Raw genomic sequence first — 19,634 nt, forward strand, 5'->3', positions numbered from 1 at the left:
TGGAAAGGTCTTGCCCTGGAGCTTTCAGAGAAAATTGTGGCTTTTGCCAACACCTTGGTTTTGGATTCCTAGCCTCCAGAACTGTGAGAGAATAAATTTCTATTTTAAAGCCACCAAATCGGTAGTGTTTTGTTACAAAAAGCAGCTCCTGGAATCTAACATAGATCCAGACCACTAGCTCAGCCATTTCTTGGTTGTGTGACTTCAAGCAAGTTTCTGAAATTCTCTAGAGCTTGATTTCCTTAACAGTAAATGGGAGCATGTAGGAATTAAATTAGTTGCTTCATGTAAAGTTGTAGCATAGTGCCTGACATGTAGATAGCACTCAGGAGATCCTAATTTAGTTACTATCACGGCAGTCTTCTGTGTGGCTTGACTCCGATTTCATTGCTTCAGAGAGACCTTCCCTGACCTCATGCTGCTCAAAGCTGCCTCCCCAAGTCACTATCTCATTACTCTGTGTATCGTGACTTGTCCCAAATTCTATTTGTTTTTAAAAAACAAAACCAAAAAACCTCAGTAGAATGTGAGTTCTGAGGGCAGGGACCTTTTCTTATTAATACTTAGTAACTGCCTAACTGATGACCACATAAAACCGGATGCAAAGGGCATTTACATTGAAGGAAGAAGGAATGAGGTCGTTCTAAAGATCCTGAAGTTTCCCAAGAAGCAAGTAACACTCAGTATCTCTAAACATTTTCCAGAAATTTCTCCAGTGATTTTATTTAATGAAAGGAAGAACGTTCCTATACCTAACCTCAGTCTTCATTCTGTCGCCAACCTGGTATAGGATAACAATTATGGGGTCGCCGTTATCACCTTAAATAGTCACATTTAGGCAGAGGTCTATACACTTTTTTTTAAATGTAGTTCTAGCAACCTTTGTGGCTCAGACCTATCAGTTCCTCAGCAGATCTTGTCATCTGCTCCTAAATGGGAGGGCAGGCCTTTGTTTTGTTTTTCTTTCTTTCTCTCTCTCTCTCTCTCTCTTTTTTTTTTTTTTGGCATTGCATTCGTTTGTTGTTCAATTCCGCCCTCTAGAGGAAATAACATGCCACAGCAGTGCAACATTTGGCTACAGTTCATTGTCTAAATATTCTAGGAACTATTGTTAAATTATTAATGTTATATTTATAACTTCAGAACTAAGGGCTGTGTTTGAAGTATATAAAGAGGCAAGTGGTCTTTTTTTGGCTTTATATTAAACATTAAAATTGTTAAGGCATTTTATTAATAGAGTGAATTGTTTTACATTCTTGGACAAAAAGCTCTAAGATGCTATAACACTGTATGTAGATTTTGAGTGGGGAGGGGTGGTTGGTAGTGAGCTGAAGTTTTACCTGTGGCAACCAAGAAGTCTCCTTGGGAAAAATAATACTTGGGGGCTCCTGCATGGCTCAGTTGGTTAAGTGTCTGACTTCAGCTCAGGTCATGATCTCATGGTTTGCAAGTTAGAACCCTGCGTCAGCCTCTTTGCTGACAGCTGGGAGACTGGAGCCTGCTTCAGATTCTGTCTCCCTCTCTCTGCCCCTCCCCACTCATGTGTGCGCGTGCTCTCTCTCTCTCTCTCTCTCTCAAAAATAAGTAAACATTAAAAAAATTTTAATGATATTTGAATTGTGATTCGATAGCTGAAAAAAATGGCCAGAAGGAAGCTCATATTAGGTGAGGCAGAAAACAGGTATCAGCATGTCAGAGATGGTTGAGGAAAACCCCATGCTGGCAGGGCTATGTGTGCCCAGGCTGAGTGGAGTAGGGGAGAGGTTAGCAGGAGTCTATGAGAAGGGTAGGTACTCACATATTTCTTGAGTGGGAAGAGAGTGAGGAAGCTCCAAGTGTTCTTCGGAGATTCTGAGATTAAGGAAATAAGAAGGCTGAGTCGGGAAACAGTTATACTGATTGGTTGACTGTCAAAAAAGAACATGTAACTCCATATTGCTTTGCAACTTGCTTTTTTTATTGAACATCATCCCGTGTTAAATACACGGGTCAACCACCTTCTTTTGAATGGCTGCCCAGTATTCCATTGTATGAAATACAATTATATTGGCCAACTTCCCGCGGACATTTGGGTTCTTCTTAATGTTGTTAACAGTTTTGCAGCTATTTAAAATTATAACCATATTTGTAACATATGTCATAGTCACTTAATAAATATCTATTGAGCACCTGCCATCTTCTGGCCAATGATCTAGGTGGGGACTGAGGATATGGCAGCAAAGCAAAACAATGTCCCTGCCTCTGTGGAGCTCGTCTGGGGAGGAGGACTGGGGAGATGGGGAGGACAACCCAGGAAGCATGTTAGGCAGTAAGGAGTGCTAAATGAAAAGGTTTATCGGGGGGAAAACTATGGAATACCGGGGTGAGAGGGTGCCCAGATACTGGGGGGAAAGGCTCACCCAGAAGGTGACCTGAGTTGGAGGGGCAAGTCAAGTGTGATGTCTAAAGGGAAGAGCCTGTAGCAAGGGCAAGGTTGTGAGGCAAGAGTTCACCTCTTCCACTGAGGAACAGCCTTGAGGCCAGAGAGGCTGGAAGAGAGTGAACTTGAGCGAGAGAGAGGTAGAAGCTCATGTGAGAGAGTGATGGGAGGGACGGGGCAGATGGCCTGGGGCCTGTAGGTGAGTTCTGCTGGGCGAGGTGGGGAGCCAAGCTGGGATGCCATTGGCTTCGGTATGGCTGGCAGACGGCAGGGGTAAGCACAGGAGGAGGAATTGGGAGGCCGTTGTGATTGTCCAGGCGAGAAAGGAAAATGTGGACCTGTGACAGCAGAAGAGGTGGTGAAAAAGAACAATTCTGGTCACACACGAAGGCAGAGTCTTCAGGATTCCCTGCCTGGTCGGGTGTGTGCAGGAGCACGGAGGAGCGAAGCATGAGGCAGGAGAGATGGCGTTGCTTGCACCTCAGATGGCTTGGTGCACATTTGTGTGCGGACTTCCGTCAGAGGAAACTAGGAGTTGAATGACTGAGTGTTGAGAGTAATAGGTCAAAATTCATTTCCTGGCAACTAGGGAGGGTTTGTTTTGTTTTGCACATTTCTCCCAGTTTCCAATTTTTTTCTATAAATGTTAGAGATTTTTTGGTAAAGTTATTTATTAAAATAAAAATACCCTCTGTTAGTCTATTTCATAAATATGCTGAAAATTTAAGGATCAATCAAAACTATGTAAAACAAGCAGCCTTAGGCATATTAGAGCAGACGTTCTTAAACTGTGTTGGAGCTCAAGACCTGTTTTCACTCTTAAAAATTATTGAGGACCCCAGGGGTGCCTGGGTGGCTCAGTCAGTTCAACGTCCAACTTTTGATTTCGGCTCAGGTCATGATCTCATGGTTCATGAGATGGAGCCCTGTGTCAGGCCCTGAGCTGATGGCTTGCAGGGCCTTCTTAGGATTCTCTCTCTCTGTGATTCTCTCTGCCTCTCTCTTTTCTCTCAAAAGAAATAAATAAACCTTAAAAAAAAGTTTAAAAAATATTTCTAAAAAATTATTGAGGACCCCGAAGAGCTTTTGTTATGTTTTAACTAGTAGTTTATTGTTTTTGGAAGTAAAATATAGGAATTTTTAAATATTTACTTATTTAAAAATCACAATAATTATTTTTCTGAAAAATAGTCATTTTCTAAAACAAAATTTAGTGAGAAGAATGGCACTGTTTTACATTTTTGCAAATCTCATTAGTGTCTGATCTCATAGAACAGCTTGATTCTCCTACCTTATTCAGCCTTGAGTCTGTTGTGTTGTTTTGGTTGAAGTCTGAAGAAAATCTGGCCTTGAACAGACACGTAGCTCAAGAAGGGAAGAGTTGAGTGTAATTGACGTAACAGTATATTATTCTCGGGTATACAACATAATAACTTCAGTATTTGTATATGTTGCAAAATAAGCACCACTGTAAGTCTGGTTACCATCACCATACATGGTTATAAAATTTTTTTTCTCATAATGGAAACTTTCAAGCTTCATTCTCCTCGCTGTTTTCAAATATGCAACACAGTGTTATTAACTATAGTCACCATGCTTTACATTATATCTCCCCATGACTTATTCATTTTATAATTGAATATTTGTACCTTGTCACCCCCTTCACCCATTTCACAAACCTCAGGACTATTTTAAAAGCCTCTTCAGATAATTAGAGATATTCTTGTTTGATATTATGCTGAAACTTGAGGAGTTGTAGCTCCATAAAGGCTAATTACAATGTGGAATCTGAAACTATATTGAGGAACTTTTTTTTTTTAACTCTTTTTATAATCCATTAGTCTCTCTGACAGTTTGAATGGGTCTTTTACCCATGTGTGATTCTGTGTCATCATACATTGAGCATTTGAAAAATACTGGTTGCTCGAGTTATGCAGATATTTAAAATGTTAATATATTTCATTATACAATATTAAAAACTCACTTTTATTTACATAACCACTTATCAGGAAAAAATGTATTAAAGTTATTGGGAAGCTGTCAAGCTCGTGGTCATGAATATGACGTTCCCACATTCTAATTTTATTTTTTTATTATTTAATAGTTTATTGTCAAATTGGTTTCCATATAACACCCAGTGCTTCTCCCCACAGGTGCCCCCCACCATGACCACCTTCTAATTTTAGATCGAAAGCTCGGGCTTTCATCACTGGCAACAAACACTATCAATTGTTCTCCTGTCAGTGACAGGCTCCCTTTGTTCCTTTTGTTTTAGAAAATACCTGCCGGATAACTAGCCACATCTGAATAACCTCAGTTTGTCAGACATTCTTTGAAGTGAAAGTGGTGTTCCAGGGAAAAGTGGCTAGTTCAGCACAGGCTCGCTTCCCACCCCCCCCCAAACAGCCTTGGGGCGTGGGTGTGCAGGAGAGGGGCCCCCCTCCCCGGGCCGTGTCCTGCCTCATCGCAGGGAACATTAGAGAGGCAGGCGTGGGCTCCAGGGTCCAGCTGCCATGCAGCAAGTAATTCTTAACTGTTCATCAAGGACTTTTAGGTGAAACTGGCTATTTTCTAATGAAATATTTTAAAAAATTTTTAATACTAAAAAAATAAATTTAAGAAACTGGTAGCTCAGAAAGGCAGTGACTCTGTACCCTGTTTGGTGCCTCTCTCTTGCTTTGTGCTAAGGTCCCAGCAGTGTGACCTGGCCTTGCTTTTACCTCATCAGCGGAAATGTCAACCCAGTGAAAAAGGCAAAAAAAAAAGTCTCAGTCTTGTTGTGGAAGTAGTTAGGGCCTCACAGACTCCCGGGAAGGCCCCTGCGGGCCCACAGCTGCACTCTGAACATGGCCGTCCCAGAGGGGCTCCTGCTACTTGAAAGCTGACATAAAGCTACAGAAATACTTAGAACACAGATAATCATCTCCTGTTTACCTAAATCCATAATTTTAAAAAAAGATACTGGTTATTAATACAGAAGAGACATTAAATTTTTATTTAAAAATAAGACTGGGAATCTGTCCTAGGAATAAAAGTATTCAATTAGGGGACTTGTTCTTGATGATTGTGAGGCATCAGTAAATACAAACTCTGTTTCATACAACCCAGTCACTTACTATATACTGTGAATAGCTGGTCCAGAAGCAGTTGCTGTTCTACTCTGACTGCTTTATTTTAAAACCGTGAAAACCCAAAGCATGCTGAGGCCAAGGTCTGGGTTATGGCAGACAGGCTCAGCTTGGATGTGAAAGTGAGTCAAGGGATTACATTTACTTGAGGCAGGCTGAAAATGAACATGCTCCTGGTCCTTAAGCTTTTATTAATTGCCGCTGCATTTGCCCATTCTATGCTCCCACTGTGGGTCAGCTGGCCGAGCTCCATCCGTCCTTTATGTCAGTGAAGATAAGGATGTGTCAGACTCTGGGAACAAGAACATGCTGTTTGGCCCTTCGAGGCAATTTCCTTTTGAGTCCCAGCTCTTTCCAGATGGCATCTAATTGTTTCTTGAATGACCTCAGTGTCCAGGCTGCAGGAACCTGGTCTGAGAGGCCATTTCACATATTTATTAGCCTGTGGATGAGGACTTACTATATAAAGCCCCCATTCACACTCTCAAAAGAGCTTTTTGTACAGAAGCAGTGATGAAGCTGATTGATGGACTGCTTCCTGTGACCACCAGTCTCCAGTTGGATTCTCATCTTTCCCAGGCCCAGGTGGGCGTTTTTTGAAGCATGTGAGTCCATCATGGCCAGTCTCCTCCCATCTGTCTTTGAGCCTTCGCTTGAATGAGCCCGGGCAGGACAGGGCCACAACCTCTTATCTCCTGTTTGCAGAGCATTTAGTGATTGCTCGTGCAGGTGGTGGGAATCACGTGTTCCGGGAGCCTCTCTCCGTTTGGAACCACAGGTAGTTCACAGTTGAGACTGAAGTGCTCCTGAGGGCCGAAGAAAGGACCTGTCCTAATCCAGTCATGGGGGTGGCAAGCCTGGTTCACCCAAGAAGGGTCATAACCCTCATGTGGCAAGTAATGCCTTAGGCCTCTGTGATTCTGAATTATTTGAGGAGGTTCCTGTCTTTGCAAATGGGATGAATAAGAACCATGTCTAGAAACATGCACGTGCACCTCCTGTACATCTTCCAAGGTGTTTGTGGACCCGAGTCGACAATCCCTGTGCCTTCTCCAAACGCTCCCTGGCCCCATCCTGTTCCGGCATTGGCCCCAATCCTTCTGGGCATTGGAGTGTTGACAATGAGGAAGACAGTGAATAAGTCGTGAAGCAAACAAAGACGCAGATCACTTTAATGAGTGCTTCAGCAGCCAGGTGTTAGAGCTGGGGCCCATCACTAGGGTAAATAAAACAGTAGCAGTGGATGAAGGAAGCCCCATAGGGCCGCAGAGACTGACAGCTGGGACGCAGAAGCTCCTTCTGGGCCATGTCCACCTACGGACTGCATAAGGAGTAAGTTTGGGAAGATCGGAATACTTGGGGGATGATGCAGATTTCCCTTTCTTTGACCTACAAAGAAGACATGAGAGTTGCCCTCCCAGGTAATCAGTTGTAGCTGGCTCACACCTGGCCTTCGTAAGGGACTGTCTCAGACAGCACCTCTGAATGAGGTCCTCTGTCTTACCACGAAATACAGTAGGCTGTGGAAGCACCCTCCAGGAACTGCAGATGGTGCTGTTGCCTGTACGAGCAGAGCTGAATGACCCATTTGTTAGCGGTTTCCCCTGGCCTGGGAGGGGTGCCGGGTGTGGCAGCAAAACTCACACTCACATTCAGTGGCACTGGACGTTCCAACTCCATGAATCCCTCTTCCTTTTCCTAGAGGCAAATTCATGTATTCTTCTTCCTAGAAAACTCAAGACAACTCAGTTCTTTCATGGAACATCCTTGGAAGCTGTGAACACCATTAATTCCCACCCATCATTGAAACCAGAGGGAACAAGCCTATTATTAATGGGTGTGTGTTTTACATGTTTTCATGTAACATCAGTTTGTGTTGGCTCCCTTTGAGCATTTCTCAGATGTGAAGATCGCATCTTGCACATGTGAACACCAGTAGAGTCTGACACCGTGTATTCTGTGTCAGTCTCAAGTTTTACCTAATCTCAGAATCATAAAGTAAACTCTCAAACTGATGATGTGAGCTAGGGAATTTACCACTGGGAAGGATGGGCAGAGTGCCTTGGGTTGATGATTGTGCTGGATGGAGAAGGAAGATATGTCCAGACTCAACTTCTCAGCACGCTGGCTGCATCTGCTCAGATCAGCTTGTTTACAGAGTGGGGGAAATGTGGCCTAGGCTACACTAGTTTACAATCCTAAAGTTTATGGCCCAAGGGGAAGAGGGGACCTCTCCCTCTGCCCTGGTTTGAAGACTCCCCGGGAAGGACTCTGATTGGTCTAACTTAGGTCACATGTCCACCTGGACCATTCAGTGTTTAGAATTCTGATTGGCTCACACATCCAAACCAAGATGAATGCATATGCCACGGGTTAAAGCTTTTAAACTTAATAACCACTATCGGCTATTTACATCACTTTTCCCCTGAATGTTCAGTCACAAAAGCGTATTAGGCTCTATTTCTAGTTGTCTCTGTCTACTTGGGGTACATATGTAAAATATTGACATAAATGGTGGGTTTTGCAGAGATATTTTCTTTTTGGCCCTTTCAAACCCTATACTCTCCCTTCTAGTTTATCCTCTATGAGTTAAATGCCCGTTGCCTCCCAGTCTAATGGTCAGATCCACACTGTTACAGAGAAGTCTTGGGCTGTGGAGCAGAGAGGGTGTGAATTCCCCATATAGTTTGGTCTCAGAAAAATTCCACATCTGACATCACAAGTATCCCAGCCCTGAGGGTACTGTGCTGTTGCTGGAGATTGGTCCAGGTGGTTTCTTCCTGCTCTACTGGTAACTCTGCCTTCCTCCACCTGCCTTTCCTCTCCTCTGAGTACACACTACAAGGCCAGGGATTGTATTGTCCTCTGAGTCACTGACAAAAGGAACCCATTGTCCCACCAAGGGCACCAGGAATGTTGACCATCTGGATGTCACTTCTGTAGGCGGCATTGTGCTTGGCACCTGACTGCTCTATGAAGTGAAGAAATTGGCTGGTAATCGACATGAGCCTTCCCATGCAACACACCCTCTGAGTCGGCCTTTTCCTGTAGAGAAATATGCCAAGGTGGTGATTTCATATATGGCAAAAGTGGTTCCGTAGCCCTGCAGTCACCCCCTGTGCTGTAGGGTTTTGCTACATCCTGGTTCTTCCCAGATTCTGCTTCAGTGTCCATCTGTACATGTCCTGCCCTGTCTCGACAGTAATGAATGAGGCTCTCTGGTGGGATATTCCACATGAGACCTGCTGCCTCTGTTGCTAAGAATATCTGTCCCTCGGTGGGAGGGAGGAGCTGTTGCAGCAGCCACGATTCTGCCGTTTGGATTTGCACAAGATAAAGTGCTCCAGGCAACCAGGTGGTAGCCATGCTTCCATTATCACATCCGATTGATCCAGCCATTCTGACTGAGAGTTTTAATTATTAACTCTAAGCACTGTTTGATCTCATATATGAAATAGAGATAATAATATGTGTCTCCCTGTGTAACTATTAAATAAGACACCATGGTAAAAGCTCTCGGTATAAATGCTGGCTCTTGGGGACCTTGCATGGGGGTGAGTGAGGGCTCCTTGGAGGAACCCCGGCTGAGAGGTGGGGGATGTCTGTGACTGCCCAGTCAGCTGGGCGTGCGGCCCTGGAGTCTGTGGTCAGGCAGTGTTGCTGAAAACCCAACTTGTACTCTTCTGCATTCGGTGGTGACAGTGAGCGTGGTGTGCAGGCAAGGCCCTTCCACCAGCTGGGGAGGGGTTCCCCTTATCTCACGGGGCTTAAAGCTGCTCCAGTAGGGACACCTGGGTGGCTCAGTTGCTTACGTGTCCAACTTCGGCTCAAGTCATGATCTCACAGTCTGTGAGTTTGAGCCCCGCGTCAGACTCTGTGCTGACAGTTCAGAGCCTGGAGGCTGCTTCCGATTCTGTGTGTCTCTCTCTGCCCGTCTTCCGCTCATACTCTGTCTCTCTATGTCTCAAAAATAAATAAACCTTAAAAAAATTTTTTTAAGCTGCTCCAACAGCAGAAATGAAAGAGGCACTGCTGACCTCAAGTCTTTCTATCCCCTCCTCTTACCATCCAAGCCCTGCCAGGGCCCGCGGTGTCCAGGTGGCTACAGGCTTTATCTGTCTTTGCTCATATCCATGAGTCCATGATAACCCACATAGTCCCCTCGCTTCTCTCTCCACTAGACAAAAATCAAGTAAGACCCTCAGAAGCCTCCTCTTTAAGAAACACTGGAAATCCTTCTGGAGATTTTTAGAAATTTTTAGAAGAAAGAGGACTCTGAGAAATGGGTAAAAAGTCTGTGCCTTTCGCCTTAGTGAACACATACTCACCCAATAGTTTGTGTATAATTTCCAGCAGCTCCTGGAAGCCCCACTCGCCCCCACCAGGCTAGGAACCCCTCCTGGCCTAGGCTGCCTCTCATAGCCCTTTGGGCAGGGTGCAGATTTACCCAGCATCTCACTCACATGGCAATGAGGAACAGTTTATGACCATGAGAAAAAGATACTTTCCCACCTAAATATTTCATTTAGATGGCTGGAATTTGCTTGAAGACAGAAGAAGGGATTAACAAGATCATTTTCTGTTTTACTTAGGCCAGCTTTCAAGGCTGGAATGAGTGCCGTTAGTTCTGACTCCACCTCTCACCTGGTGCTCATGCCACCACGCCCCCCAGGGTTCCTTCCTCCCAGAGCATCCCTCAGTGCCTCTTTGCCTACCCTGACATTGGGCGGCCTCTCTAGGCGGAAGAAGGGCAGGACACGGCTTGAGAAGAATGCACTGTGGCTCTGGCAGTCCCTGCCACTAGGTCTGAGAGAGGGGAAGGTACAGGCTGAAGGCAGCATCCGGGGGGTGCTGAAAACCTAGAGTGGGTGGTCTGGGCGGAGCACGCACAGTCTCCGAGCATCTGTATCAGGCACGGCTCTAATTCTAGAAATGGCTGGTATCATAGTAGCTAGTAATAGGGGCTGATGAAGAATGCAGGAGTCAGGCACATGGGAGGTGGTCCTCTGGGGACTCAAGACTCACAGGGAAGATCTAGTCCTAGGGCAAGATCCTGGAGGGCTGGGCTAGGCAAGGGGGTGAGGTGCAAGGAGCATCGGCAGAACATCCAGGCAGGATGTGTAGATGGACTTCCAGCTCCATAGCTGACTCGGTGTGGGGGGCAATGGGGGACTGGAGGTGTGACCCAGATCCTGGGGTGGGGGGCTATAGGATCCCCAGTCATGTTGCCTGGCATCAAGGGCTTAGTCATTGTGGACGGACCAGGAGCTCCCCCTGAGTGAGGGCCAAGCAGGCAGATGCCGTGGACACGCGTGCTGCCTGCTAAAACAAACAGCTCTCCAGACGACAACGGCTCTGAAGTAAGAAAATCATTTGAGACATCTGAGCAAGTGTGATTAAAACCATATGTGCGATTTTATTGTGATCTTAAAATTTGAAGGCTAAAAATATTTTAAGACTGAGAAAATTCTTAAACTCTTCCTTGTTGGTCCCTGGCTTTCAAGGTTCAAGAGTCACTGTGGTACCAGCCTGTCGGTCAGTGGCTCAGGGCTGAGCTGTCCACGCTCCTGCAGGGGCAAGGCTCCTGTGGTCTGACATTTGGGTGGGATCAGGCATGTGCTCTGTGGGAGGAAAATGGGAAGGGGAAGCTCCCATTTGCTGCATCCCTACTATGTGTTGGGTGCTCGGCTCTTTATGTGTTATCTCACTTGGTCCTCAAAAACACATGGTAAGTTGGAGGAGGAAACAGGCTCATGGAGGTTAAGAAATTTCCCAGGGCCACCCAGCTTGCTAGTGGTGCAGTGAAGAATTGAACCCACCATGGCTCTCCTTCTACCCTACCTCCCAGTGTCACTTTTCAACATGAAAACGTGTCTCACAGCTCAGTGTTGGAAGATGTCATTTTGCCGAAATGCTTGTGAGCTGGGAGGCAGCGCAGCTGGTCCTGGCGAGGGAGCCTTCACGTATTCTGGCTTTGCAGACGCCCCTCAGAGCATTTCCCCAGCTCTGCATGGGAGGGGCCTCTCAGGGGCATTTGTGGTCACTATTAGTCGCTTATATAGCTCACACTTATCAAAGTGGAAGGAAGAAGAAAGAGGACAGCGCACAGCACAGAAAACTTCGGAGCTACAATGCCCAGAAAAACAAATGGCTGCTCTGGGCGAGGTGCATGTATCGTGAGTGTAGAATGGAAAGAAGCATGGAGAGGCTGGCTCATCTTGGATGAGTGAGGCTCCCAGGGGCGTATGGATGGGCTTCAGGGGGCAAAGTATCCCCTGAAATTATACGTACGACTTTACAATGTGTGTGTTTTGCTCTGGGAGGAGGGTTGTTGGTTTTCATAGACTGTGAGAGAAGACAGAGACCGCCAGAGTCCAGGTCTGCTCGTTGAGGTTGGAATGATGTCCCATGCTTGTACTTTTCATTTTACCTGAATGCTAAAGACAGAAAATTGGGCTTGTATAACAAGGTTTCTGTGGGCAATATCAGAAAATTGGTGGTGATGGTGGTGGTGGTGGTGGAGGGATGTATGGGACGGAATTGTGTGTGATCGTGCAAGAAGCAGAGTCAGGGCTGGGCGCTCACCTAATTTAGCTCCATGTTGTCAGTTTTATAATTTTAATAGCCAGTTAGAGAAACAGAAATTTCCTGGGGGTGGGGGGGGCTTAAGACCCGGTAGGGAGAAATGTGTTTGTGAATACTGTGTTTAGTTCCTTTGTTGATGTAGCAGGCAGATCAATACCGCTTCCGGACAGAGGCCATTTAACAGCCATAGTCTTTCACCCCCATGAGGAATCTGAGGACTGGCAGACCGAAATGTGCACAGTAGATGCTCCTAAATGCACCCTCTGTATTCCCGGGCGCAAGCAAACATCTTGTCCACAGCAACACACAAAGCAGCCCTGAGAGTGTGGCCAGCGTTTCCCATCCTCCTCCCACCAGGTCCAGTGTGCATCCCCTTTTTGAGCAAGAGACTAATCTCATTTGTATATATAAAATGTGTCAAATGGTCTTTGGCAGCCTGTGTAGCTGCTGAGTCTGGCCTGAGAGGAAGGAGACTTCTTCCCACTGGCCTCTCCTCATCCTTAGTGGTTTTCTAGCAAATTCCCCTCAGTCCCTGAGCCCAGTCACTTACATGAGGGTGGCCACTCAGATATGCATCAGCTCCTCCACCACCTCCTGGCCTCCTGCTTTAGTGTGCCTAGAATAACACAGAAAGGCCAGGTACCTGGGAAGCTTTGGGAGACAGGGTTGCAGAGAAACCTACCTTATCTGGGGTGCTGGGTGATTCAGCCAGTTGAGTGTCTGAGTTCAGCTAAGGTTGTGATCTCACGGTTTGTGGGTTCCCGTCCTACATTGGGTTCCATGCAGACAGCTCAGAGCCTGGAGCTGTTTTGAATTCTGTGTCTCCCTCGCTCTTTACCCCTCCCCCACTCATGCTGTGTCTCCTCTCTCTCTCAAAAATAAACAAACATGAAAAATTAAAGGCACCTTTCCTGCCCTGGGCTTCCCAGGCTGCTCTTCAAGGGGCAGAACCTGCAGAGGGTGGTCTTGAATATTTAGGATTGGGCCCATCCGGGTTCATCTTCCTGCTTCCAAGGGCACCAGGAAAAAGGAAATGGTAGCTTCAGTCTTACCCTTTAGCTCATTAGAGATGTTTTTGTTCACCAAGAGTCTGAACACTGGGGTTTAGTGGAGGCAAAGAGCCAGGAGAGAGAGAGAGAGACCTTGCTGGGGAGGTGGAGTCTCAGGAGTTGCCATGAGGGGTTGAGATGTTTTGACTCCACAACCAGTGTTCACCCTTGACTGATGCTCTAAGCATGTCCCTGTGGGCAGGGATGAGCCAGGCCTTGCAGCTTTGGACCAGACACTCTGGTGACAGCATGCTGCCCACCGTGGGCGGTGTCACTGTCCACAGGGCTCCTTGACCATGATGAGCACCTCATTGCGCTTAAGGCTTGATGCCCTGATTCTGGGCTGGCTTTGGGGAGGGGAATGGTGGGATACTGGCAACATTGTCTTCCTAGTTGCCCTGAAACAGGTTAAAGCAGATACCTGGAAGGCACATCTTTCTCCCCACAGAACTCTCCCCAATCATGCCAGGTCAAAGAGACCATCTGCTACACCTGATCTTCTAGTGAAGGCAGAAGCACTGGGGAAGAGGGACTCTTGCACACTTTCAGCCTCCCTCAGTGCAAGGGCTGCTGCTGACAGGAAGCACGTGTCTGTGGAATATGGCTGGCAGGCAGCTCCTGTTTCCATGGTTACTAAATAGGACAGGTTAGTATTAGGGCTGCCCAAGGAAAAACGGCATTGAGGGTAACACTTGAGCAGGGGCCTTCCTCTGGGCTGCTTTAACCCTCCTCCCAGATTGGGTGGGCAGCATTTGACCTGAAAGCATGAGGATCTCCCCCTCAAGGGTCTACCTGGCTACCCTGGCTTTTTCACAGGTGTGTTCCTTGGTGCAAAGGAACAAGTCTTCCAGAAGGCCAGAGGTGGCGCTAGAGAGCAGTTTTCCAGGAGTTTTGTGAGCCCCCCAGCACCACTCCCTCTCCATTAGTCCCTGGGGTCTCACTAGAGAAGCTGACCCAGGTCCTGAGAAAGGCATGATATATAGAAAAGCCTGAATCCAAATTTGGTCCTAAATCACATACATCACATCATCAGAGTGACCCCCTGCCCCACGTCACCCTTTTCATGGGGCTCAGTAACAGGTTTAATTATAAGACATTTAAAACATCTCTTATTTGTATTTCCACATGATTGCATACTAAGTTCTACATTCACAGGCTGGAGTCCCTGGTCCTTTGTTCTCTGCCGAGTGGCATGCCTTCCTGGTCTTCTGTTTCTTTGTAACTAGAATAATCACTGTGGGGAGAACGTGGGAGAATTGATCAGTGTGGATGCAGATATTTAGAAGCATAACAAGTCAGTGAAGGGCCCTTTGCAAATTAACGCAATTATCTTTAGTTGCAACAACCACACATGATTTTAGTCTCCCTCCTTGTCCATTTTGGGAGACATTTATTAAAACCTTTGAGTGCTGTTTCAGAAATTATTTTTGGTGTGGAACAAAAAAATTTTCAACTGCTTAGGAGACAGTTACCTAGTAAGATTAGCCTATTCTTTAATCCTGACAGAATCAATTCTTGAGACATTTGGGGAACATTTCTTAGAGTAAACAGGGGAAGAGATAAGAGCTGTGATTCTCCAGTGGCCTGAGGATCTTTTGTTTTGCTTTTACCCTGGCCTCTCTGATGACATAATTCTTGGTAATTTACATGTCTGAATTATTTGCATATTTCTTTCAGGAATGCACTCCATTCAGACTTTCTGAGGGTCTGGTAGGAGTTCAGAGGCTTTGTCTGACCAATCCCTCGGAATTTGGAGGGGGGGGGGGCGGATTTATCAAGCTGCTTGCTTCTCTTCCTTTTCCCAGACTGGAGATAGTGTGTTTTTGTTTTTGTTTTTGTTTTTGTTTTTGTTTTTTTTAAGCCTCTTGGGGAGTTTCTTAGCCTGGTGCAGCTTCTTCTTTCCTACCAAAGGGTGAACCCAGGTGAAGACTGGGCCCCTTACCTGGTTGGTGGCTGTTGGCCTGAATGACGAGCCATCCCCACAGGCTGTAGGCCCTGGCTGCCTATATGGACTTGCCTTTGAACCCCATCTAATAGAAATAAGGGCAAACAGAGCAAATGCCTGCTCGTGGACACAGTGCAGGGATCGTAGAGAACAGTACTGACCCACCAGCTGGCCCATCTCCAAGGGCCCCTCCACCTCAGAGTCCCTGTGAACTCTCCCACCCTTGATGCTTGCTACCAGGTTCTTGGGGGGACTTTCATGAGCCAGGAGCTCCCATGACCGCACATCTCACCTACAGAGTCATGGAGCAGGACTGAGGGAGCATAAAGGAAGTCAGCCCCCGCGTCTTCTCCATCATTCTTGTGGTGCCAACTTACTGTTGCTCCATCCCCACATCCTATGTATTCATGAGGCTCCCCCTTTGCCCCTTCGGGCTGTGTTGAAGCACAGAAGCTGCTCCATAGGCATTGAACAAACAGCTCTCTATTTTTACAGGCCGACTTGACCCAGTCCAAAGGCCGAGGCCTCCTGAGGATTTGCTGCTAATCCTGTTGGATATTTCTCATACCTCCCTCATGCCTCATCTGGTGTTGTTCCTTTCTGCACTGAATAGGTTCTGTTTCTTCCCCATTACAAGTTTCTGCCTGTGTGAAGTTTCAAAAAGCTTCAGGACACATTCCAATCTTGAGTGGCTGAAGCCACAGAAAGGTAATGTTTGGAACAGTAGGAGAGGAGCTACAGGCAGAAACCTGGGTTTAATTTTAAAAAATCAGCCTTGGTGAGCATCCTCTCTTAACTGGAATGCTAGAAGAGAGGCAATTACTTTCCCCTGAAGGTCATAGGAGGCTCTCCCTGGGGGCAAAGTCCTCTTTGCACTGGAGAATGACTTGTACCACGTGGGCCTCCTGGTCCACGTCCTGGACCTGGCTCAGGCAGAGAATGCAGTTCAAATGGAGTATTTGAAGCAAAGGAGGGAAATGGGAGACAGATAGTTGGGTGAATCAGAAGGAGGTACATGGCCTGTCCCCCATCCTCTCAGCAGACTGCTCGGCTGGGCGGGAGGGCATGGGGCGCTCAGGGTGTTTGCTAACACACTTGCTGATTAAACACTAGAAGATAGTATTGCTTTGCCCACAGTAATGGCTATGCCAACGTTATCAGCTGCAAACCTACTGCCAGGAGCATTCTAATTAAAAATAAATAGTACTGCGGGTGGGCTGGGACAGTGGGTCCAGGGATCCTGCCCACGTTTCTTAGGACTTCTACGATTGGTCCTAAGGGAAAGTCACACCCCAGTCACCTTTAGGTCCTTTTCTCAACGGAGCCTCTGTCTAATTCCAAGGTGGTGTGATGCGGGCTTCCTTAACCCTTAACTGGTAGGGTGACAGGCAAACAGATAAACCCTCTAGAAGCAGACTGCCTGCTGCCCTGTAGTCCTGGGAGGACAGGCTGCCTGAGGGGGTAATGCTTTCTGCTGGGTCTCTAAACTGAGGGGACAGCTAAAGCCCAATCTTCTAAGAGAGGTTAGAATTTCATCAGAAAGCAAGTCTGGTCACATGAGAATTTCTGGCACCGTGTGCATGGCAGGCTGGACACCAGCCTACCAGAATTGAGCGAGTGGATCGTATTGGCTTCAGCGGAGGGGAAGAGTCCCAGCCTGGCCTGGGAGAAGGAGTGGCTCACTCCCCCGACCGGACCGGCCACCGGACCACAGGCAGGAGCAGCCAAGCTGCTGCCGTGGGGCTGGGGCTCTGACGCCCAAGCCCCGTTTCTTTTAACCCTAAAGAAAGTGTGTGGTCCTGGGGCTGGACGCTGGAAGATGCCTAAAGAATGCAGTGCTTTCCATGCCCTCTCGGCAGCCCTGTGCTGCTTCTATCACCGCAAGTCTTTCCTTGGAGCCAAGGTAGGTGCGGTTCGGAGATAAGGTGCCTTGGAGATTCTTTTAGGGGCCTTGGAAGCATTAGTCTTCTGAAAGGCACCAGAAAAAGTTTACAGCCTGCTGGCTGTAAAAAGAGGGACTTTCTTTGGCCGGCAGAGCTTCCTGAGCCCCCAGTGAAGCAGAATCCAGCTGCGCAGAAGGGGGTCCTGGCTGTGTTTCAGGGTGAAGCTGTGTTTTTCAAGACACTTTCAGTCTCTTTGGCCTGAAATTCTGTACCAAAATAACTGAGTAAGACGGTGCTATTTTTCTTTTTTCTCTCTTTGTATCTCTCTTCCGTCATTCGCAGTGAGTGTGAGACTGAGCCCCTCTCTCTCTGCTGAACCTGCTGGCCCATTATGTGAATAACATCTATAACATATAGAAACCACCAAATACCTCCTTGCAAATCTCAGCTGGGTTCCAAAACATTTTAGTATTTGGAACGGTCTTTTCTTTACTGCCCCCATTTTGAACCTTGGTTTTGAGACACAAGTGCCAAAGGTTTTGCATAATATGTCAGCGCACTATTTTGATGAAAATATTCAAAGAACCTCATTTGACTGATTCAAGACAAGACTTATGCTCTGCATTGCCTGCCTGTGACAACACTTAAGAATGAAGATTAATACAGGTCCTCATTGATCCGTGGCTTTGTGCACCATGGAAGAAATCCTGGCAGCCCTAGCTTGCCTGCAAATCTCATTTATTCATGGGAAGTAGGAATCCGAAGCTTCCATGACATTCTTCCCCCCCAGATGGTGGAGCTCTGTCTCCTGAGGGACTGAGTTATTTAGTGCAAGGTAATGATGTTCTGCTTCCTTCTTCTCAATAATGCTTGAAGGAGAAGAACTTTCAGGAAAATGTAAAAGGAAAACATATTAAAGGGAGAAACAGCCCTTTGTAGAAATAATATGCCCTGTAGGAGAGGAGCAAGGGTAGGCTTCTGATTTGACTGCCCTGTTGGGGTGTTCCAAGTAGCTTTCTAACCATCTAGCAAAGTTTGTTTTTGTCGCTTTGTCAAGGAATTTGGAGGGGGGTGAGTAATCATCAGTTAAAAGTGTTTCCTTCCTGATTTAAGAGCCCCTTTCTGTCCTGGAGTCCAGTGGGGTGATATGAGGACCATGTGGTTTCTGGCCTAAATATGGATCGTTCTAGTGTTGGGTGGATGAAGTCATGCCATTAACAGTATTTTAAAGCTGTCAAAGATAGACCAGGAGGTCCCAAAGGGACCGTACACTTCAGGGATTGGCAGTAGGTTTTCACTCTAATAGAAGTCCTGCCAGGAGCCATCTTCTGCTAATTCAGAAAAGTGCAGCTCAGCGTTCGTATGTGAGGAAACCGCCCATAAATATCTAGGCCCACGTGATGAGATTCTGTTTGGATGCCCCTCTTCCTCTGCCGTTATGTTCTCCAGGGCCTGTGCATCAAGGCCACGGCGTTACATGGGGCAAGCCTGATCGAGGCCCTCTTCAGCGCCCCTCTCTGCCCGGCCCCCCCCCCCCCCCCCCCCCCCCCCCCCCCCCCCCCCCCCCCCCCCCCCCCCCGCTGTGATGGCCACTCCTGGTGGTTGACTAGTGGTAGAGATGCCTCCTTTCCACCCAGGGATTCCCAGTTTGGTGTGTCTTTGTGGAGGGGACCTGACGTGCTTGCTCTCCAGAAACTGACACTTTCAGACCCAACTTAGGGTTCACCACGGAACCTAAGTAGTTACCTGGGAAAGAAAGCCCTCCTGTGCTTTCTGCCAGAGTTGCCCCAGTGGTAATGCCACATCGCTTTATTGACTCCTGCTTTAATTAGGGGTTTCAGGTCTTGCCACTCATAATTAGTTTCTGTCGCAGTTAGGGTTGCAGAATTAAACTGGGATTGATTTCCTGAGAGCAAAGCGGAAATAAAGCTCCAGTTCTTGACCGTGTATGTGGCTTCCCTTGGCGTGAGTTTCTCATACCAAAAATAACACTCTGGTAGCCATGGTAACTTTCCATTTGGTCTAATCCATATCATCTCTGGAGAAACTAGAATGTTATTAATAGTGTTTGTTGTATGGGAAGAAAACTAAAAATATAAAACCTTCTTCATTACATAGGAGACCAATCACACTGGCGCTTTGAGGGAATGAAATCTTACTTGCAGAGATTTGATGGAATTTAGAATGGGCTTAGGGGCCTCGTGTGGACTGGCATACCAAGGCTCTGGAAATGAGTGAAACGGAGGGCCAAGAATGGAGAGGAGAATCAGGGATATGCAGTCCTCGCTGGCCTCTGTGGAGCTGAGGCCAGAGACGAGATATTCCAGCCACGTTGAGGGGCACAACCTTAACATCCCTGAAGGGGTTCACAGAAGGCAGCCATTTCACAAAAGACCATTGGGTCTTGGGTGAGAAAAGGAAAGGCTATTTTGCTTATGCCCAGTGGAAAAGAGTTTGGAGTGAAGATATTACCGATCCATAGCATTACTGAGGCACGTTCAAGTCCAAAAGTCCCTGAATGTTGAATGTGTAGCCCATCCGTGCATAAGCACTCTACTGAGAGGGCGGGGTAGGAAGTAACAGTTGAGGGACTTACCATAGGAGCATTGGGTCATAGTGTCGTTT

At 46.9% G+C, this 19,634-nt stretch overlaps 1 protein-coding gene across 4 annotated transcripts in view; it reads left to right on the forward strand.

The window, feature by feature from the left end:
* Window positions 1-19,634, forward strand: part of BCAR3 (BCAR3 adaptor protein, NSP family member) — a 136,698-nt gene that overhangs the window by 64,582 nt on the left and 52,482 nt on the right. Inside the window, exon 1 of one of the 4 annotated variants that reach the window (XM_029947615.1) lies at window positions 11,642-11,712. The exons of 2 other annotated variants lie outside the window; for them this stretch is intronic. In XM_029947615.1, the coding sequence (XP_029803475.1) occupies window positions 11,695-11,712 (18 nt within the window). In that variant the 5' untranslated portion in view covers window positions 11,642-11,694. Of the gene's footprint in view, window positions 1-11,641; window positions 11,713-16,873; window positions 17,030-19,634 lie in introns of those variants that run through there. One more of the 4 variants, XM_029947614.1, reaches the window with a different exon arrangement.

The sequence above is a fragment of the Suricata suricatta genome, chromosome 8 (genome assembly GCF_006229205.1).
Source record: "Suricata suricatta isolate VVHF042 chromosome 8, meerkat_22Aug2017_6uvM2_HiC, whole genome shotgun sequence".
NCBI lineage: Eukaryota > Metazoa > Chordata > Mammalia > Carnivora > Herpestidae > Suricata > Suricata suricatta.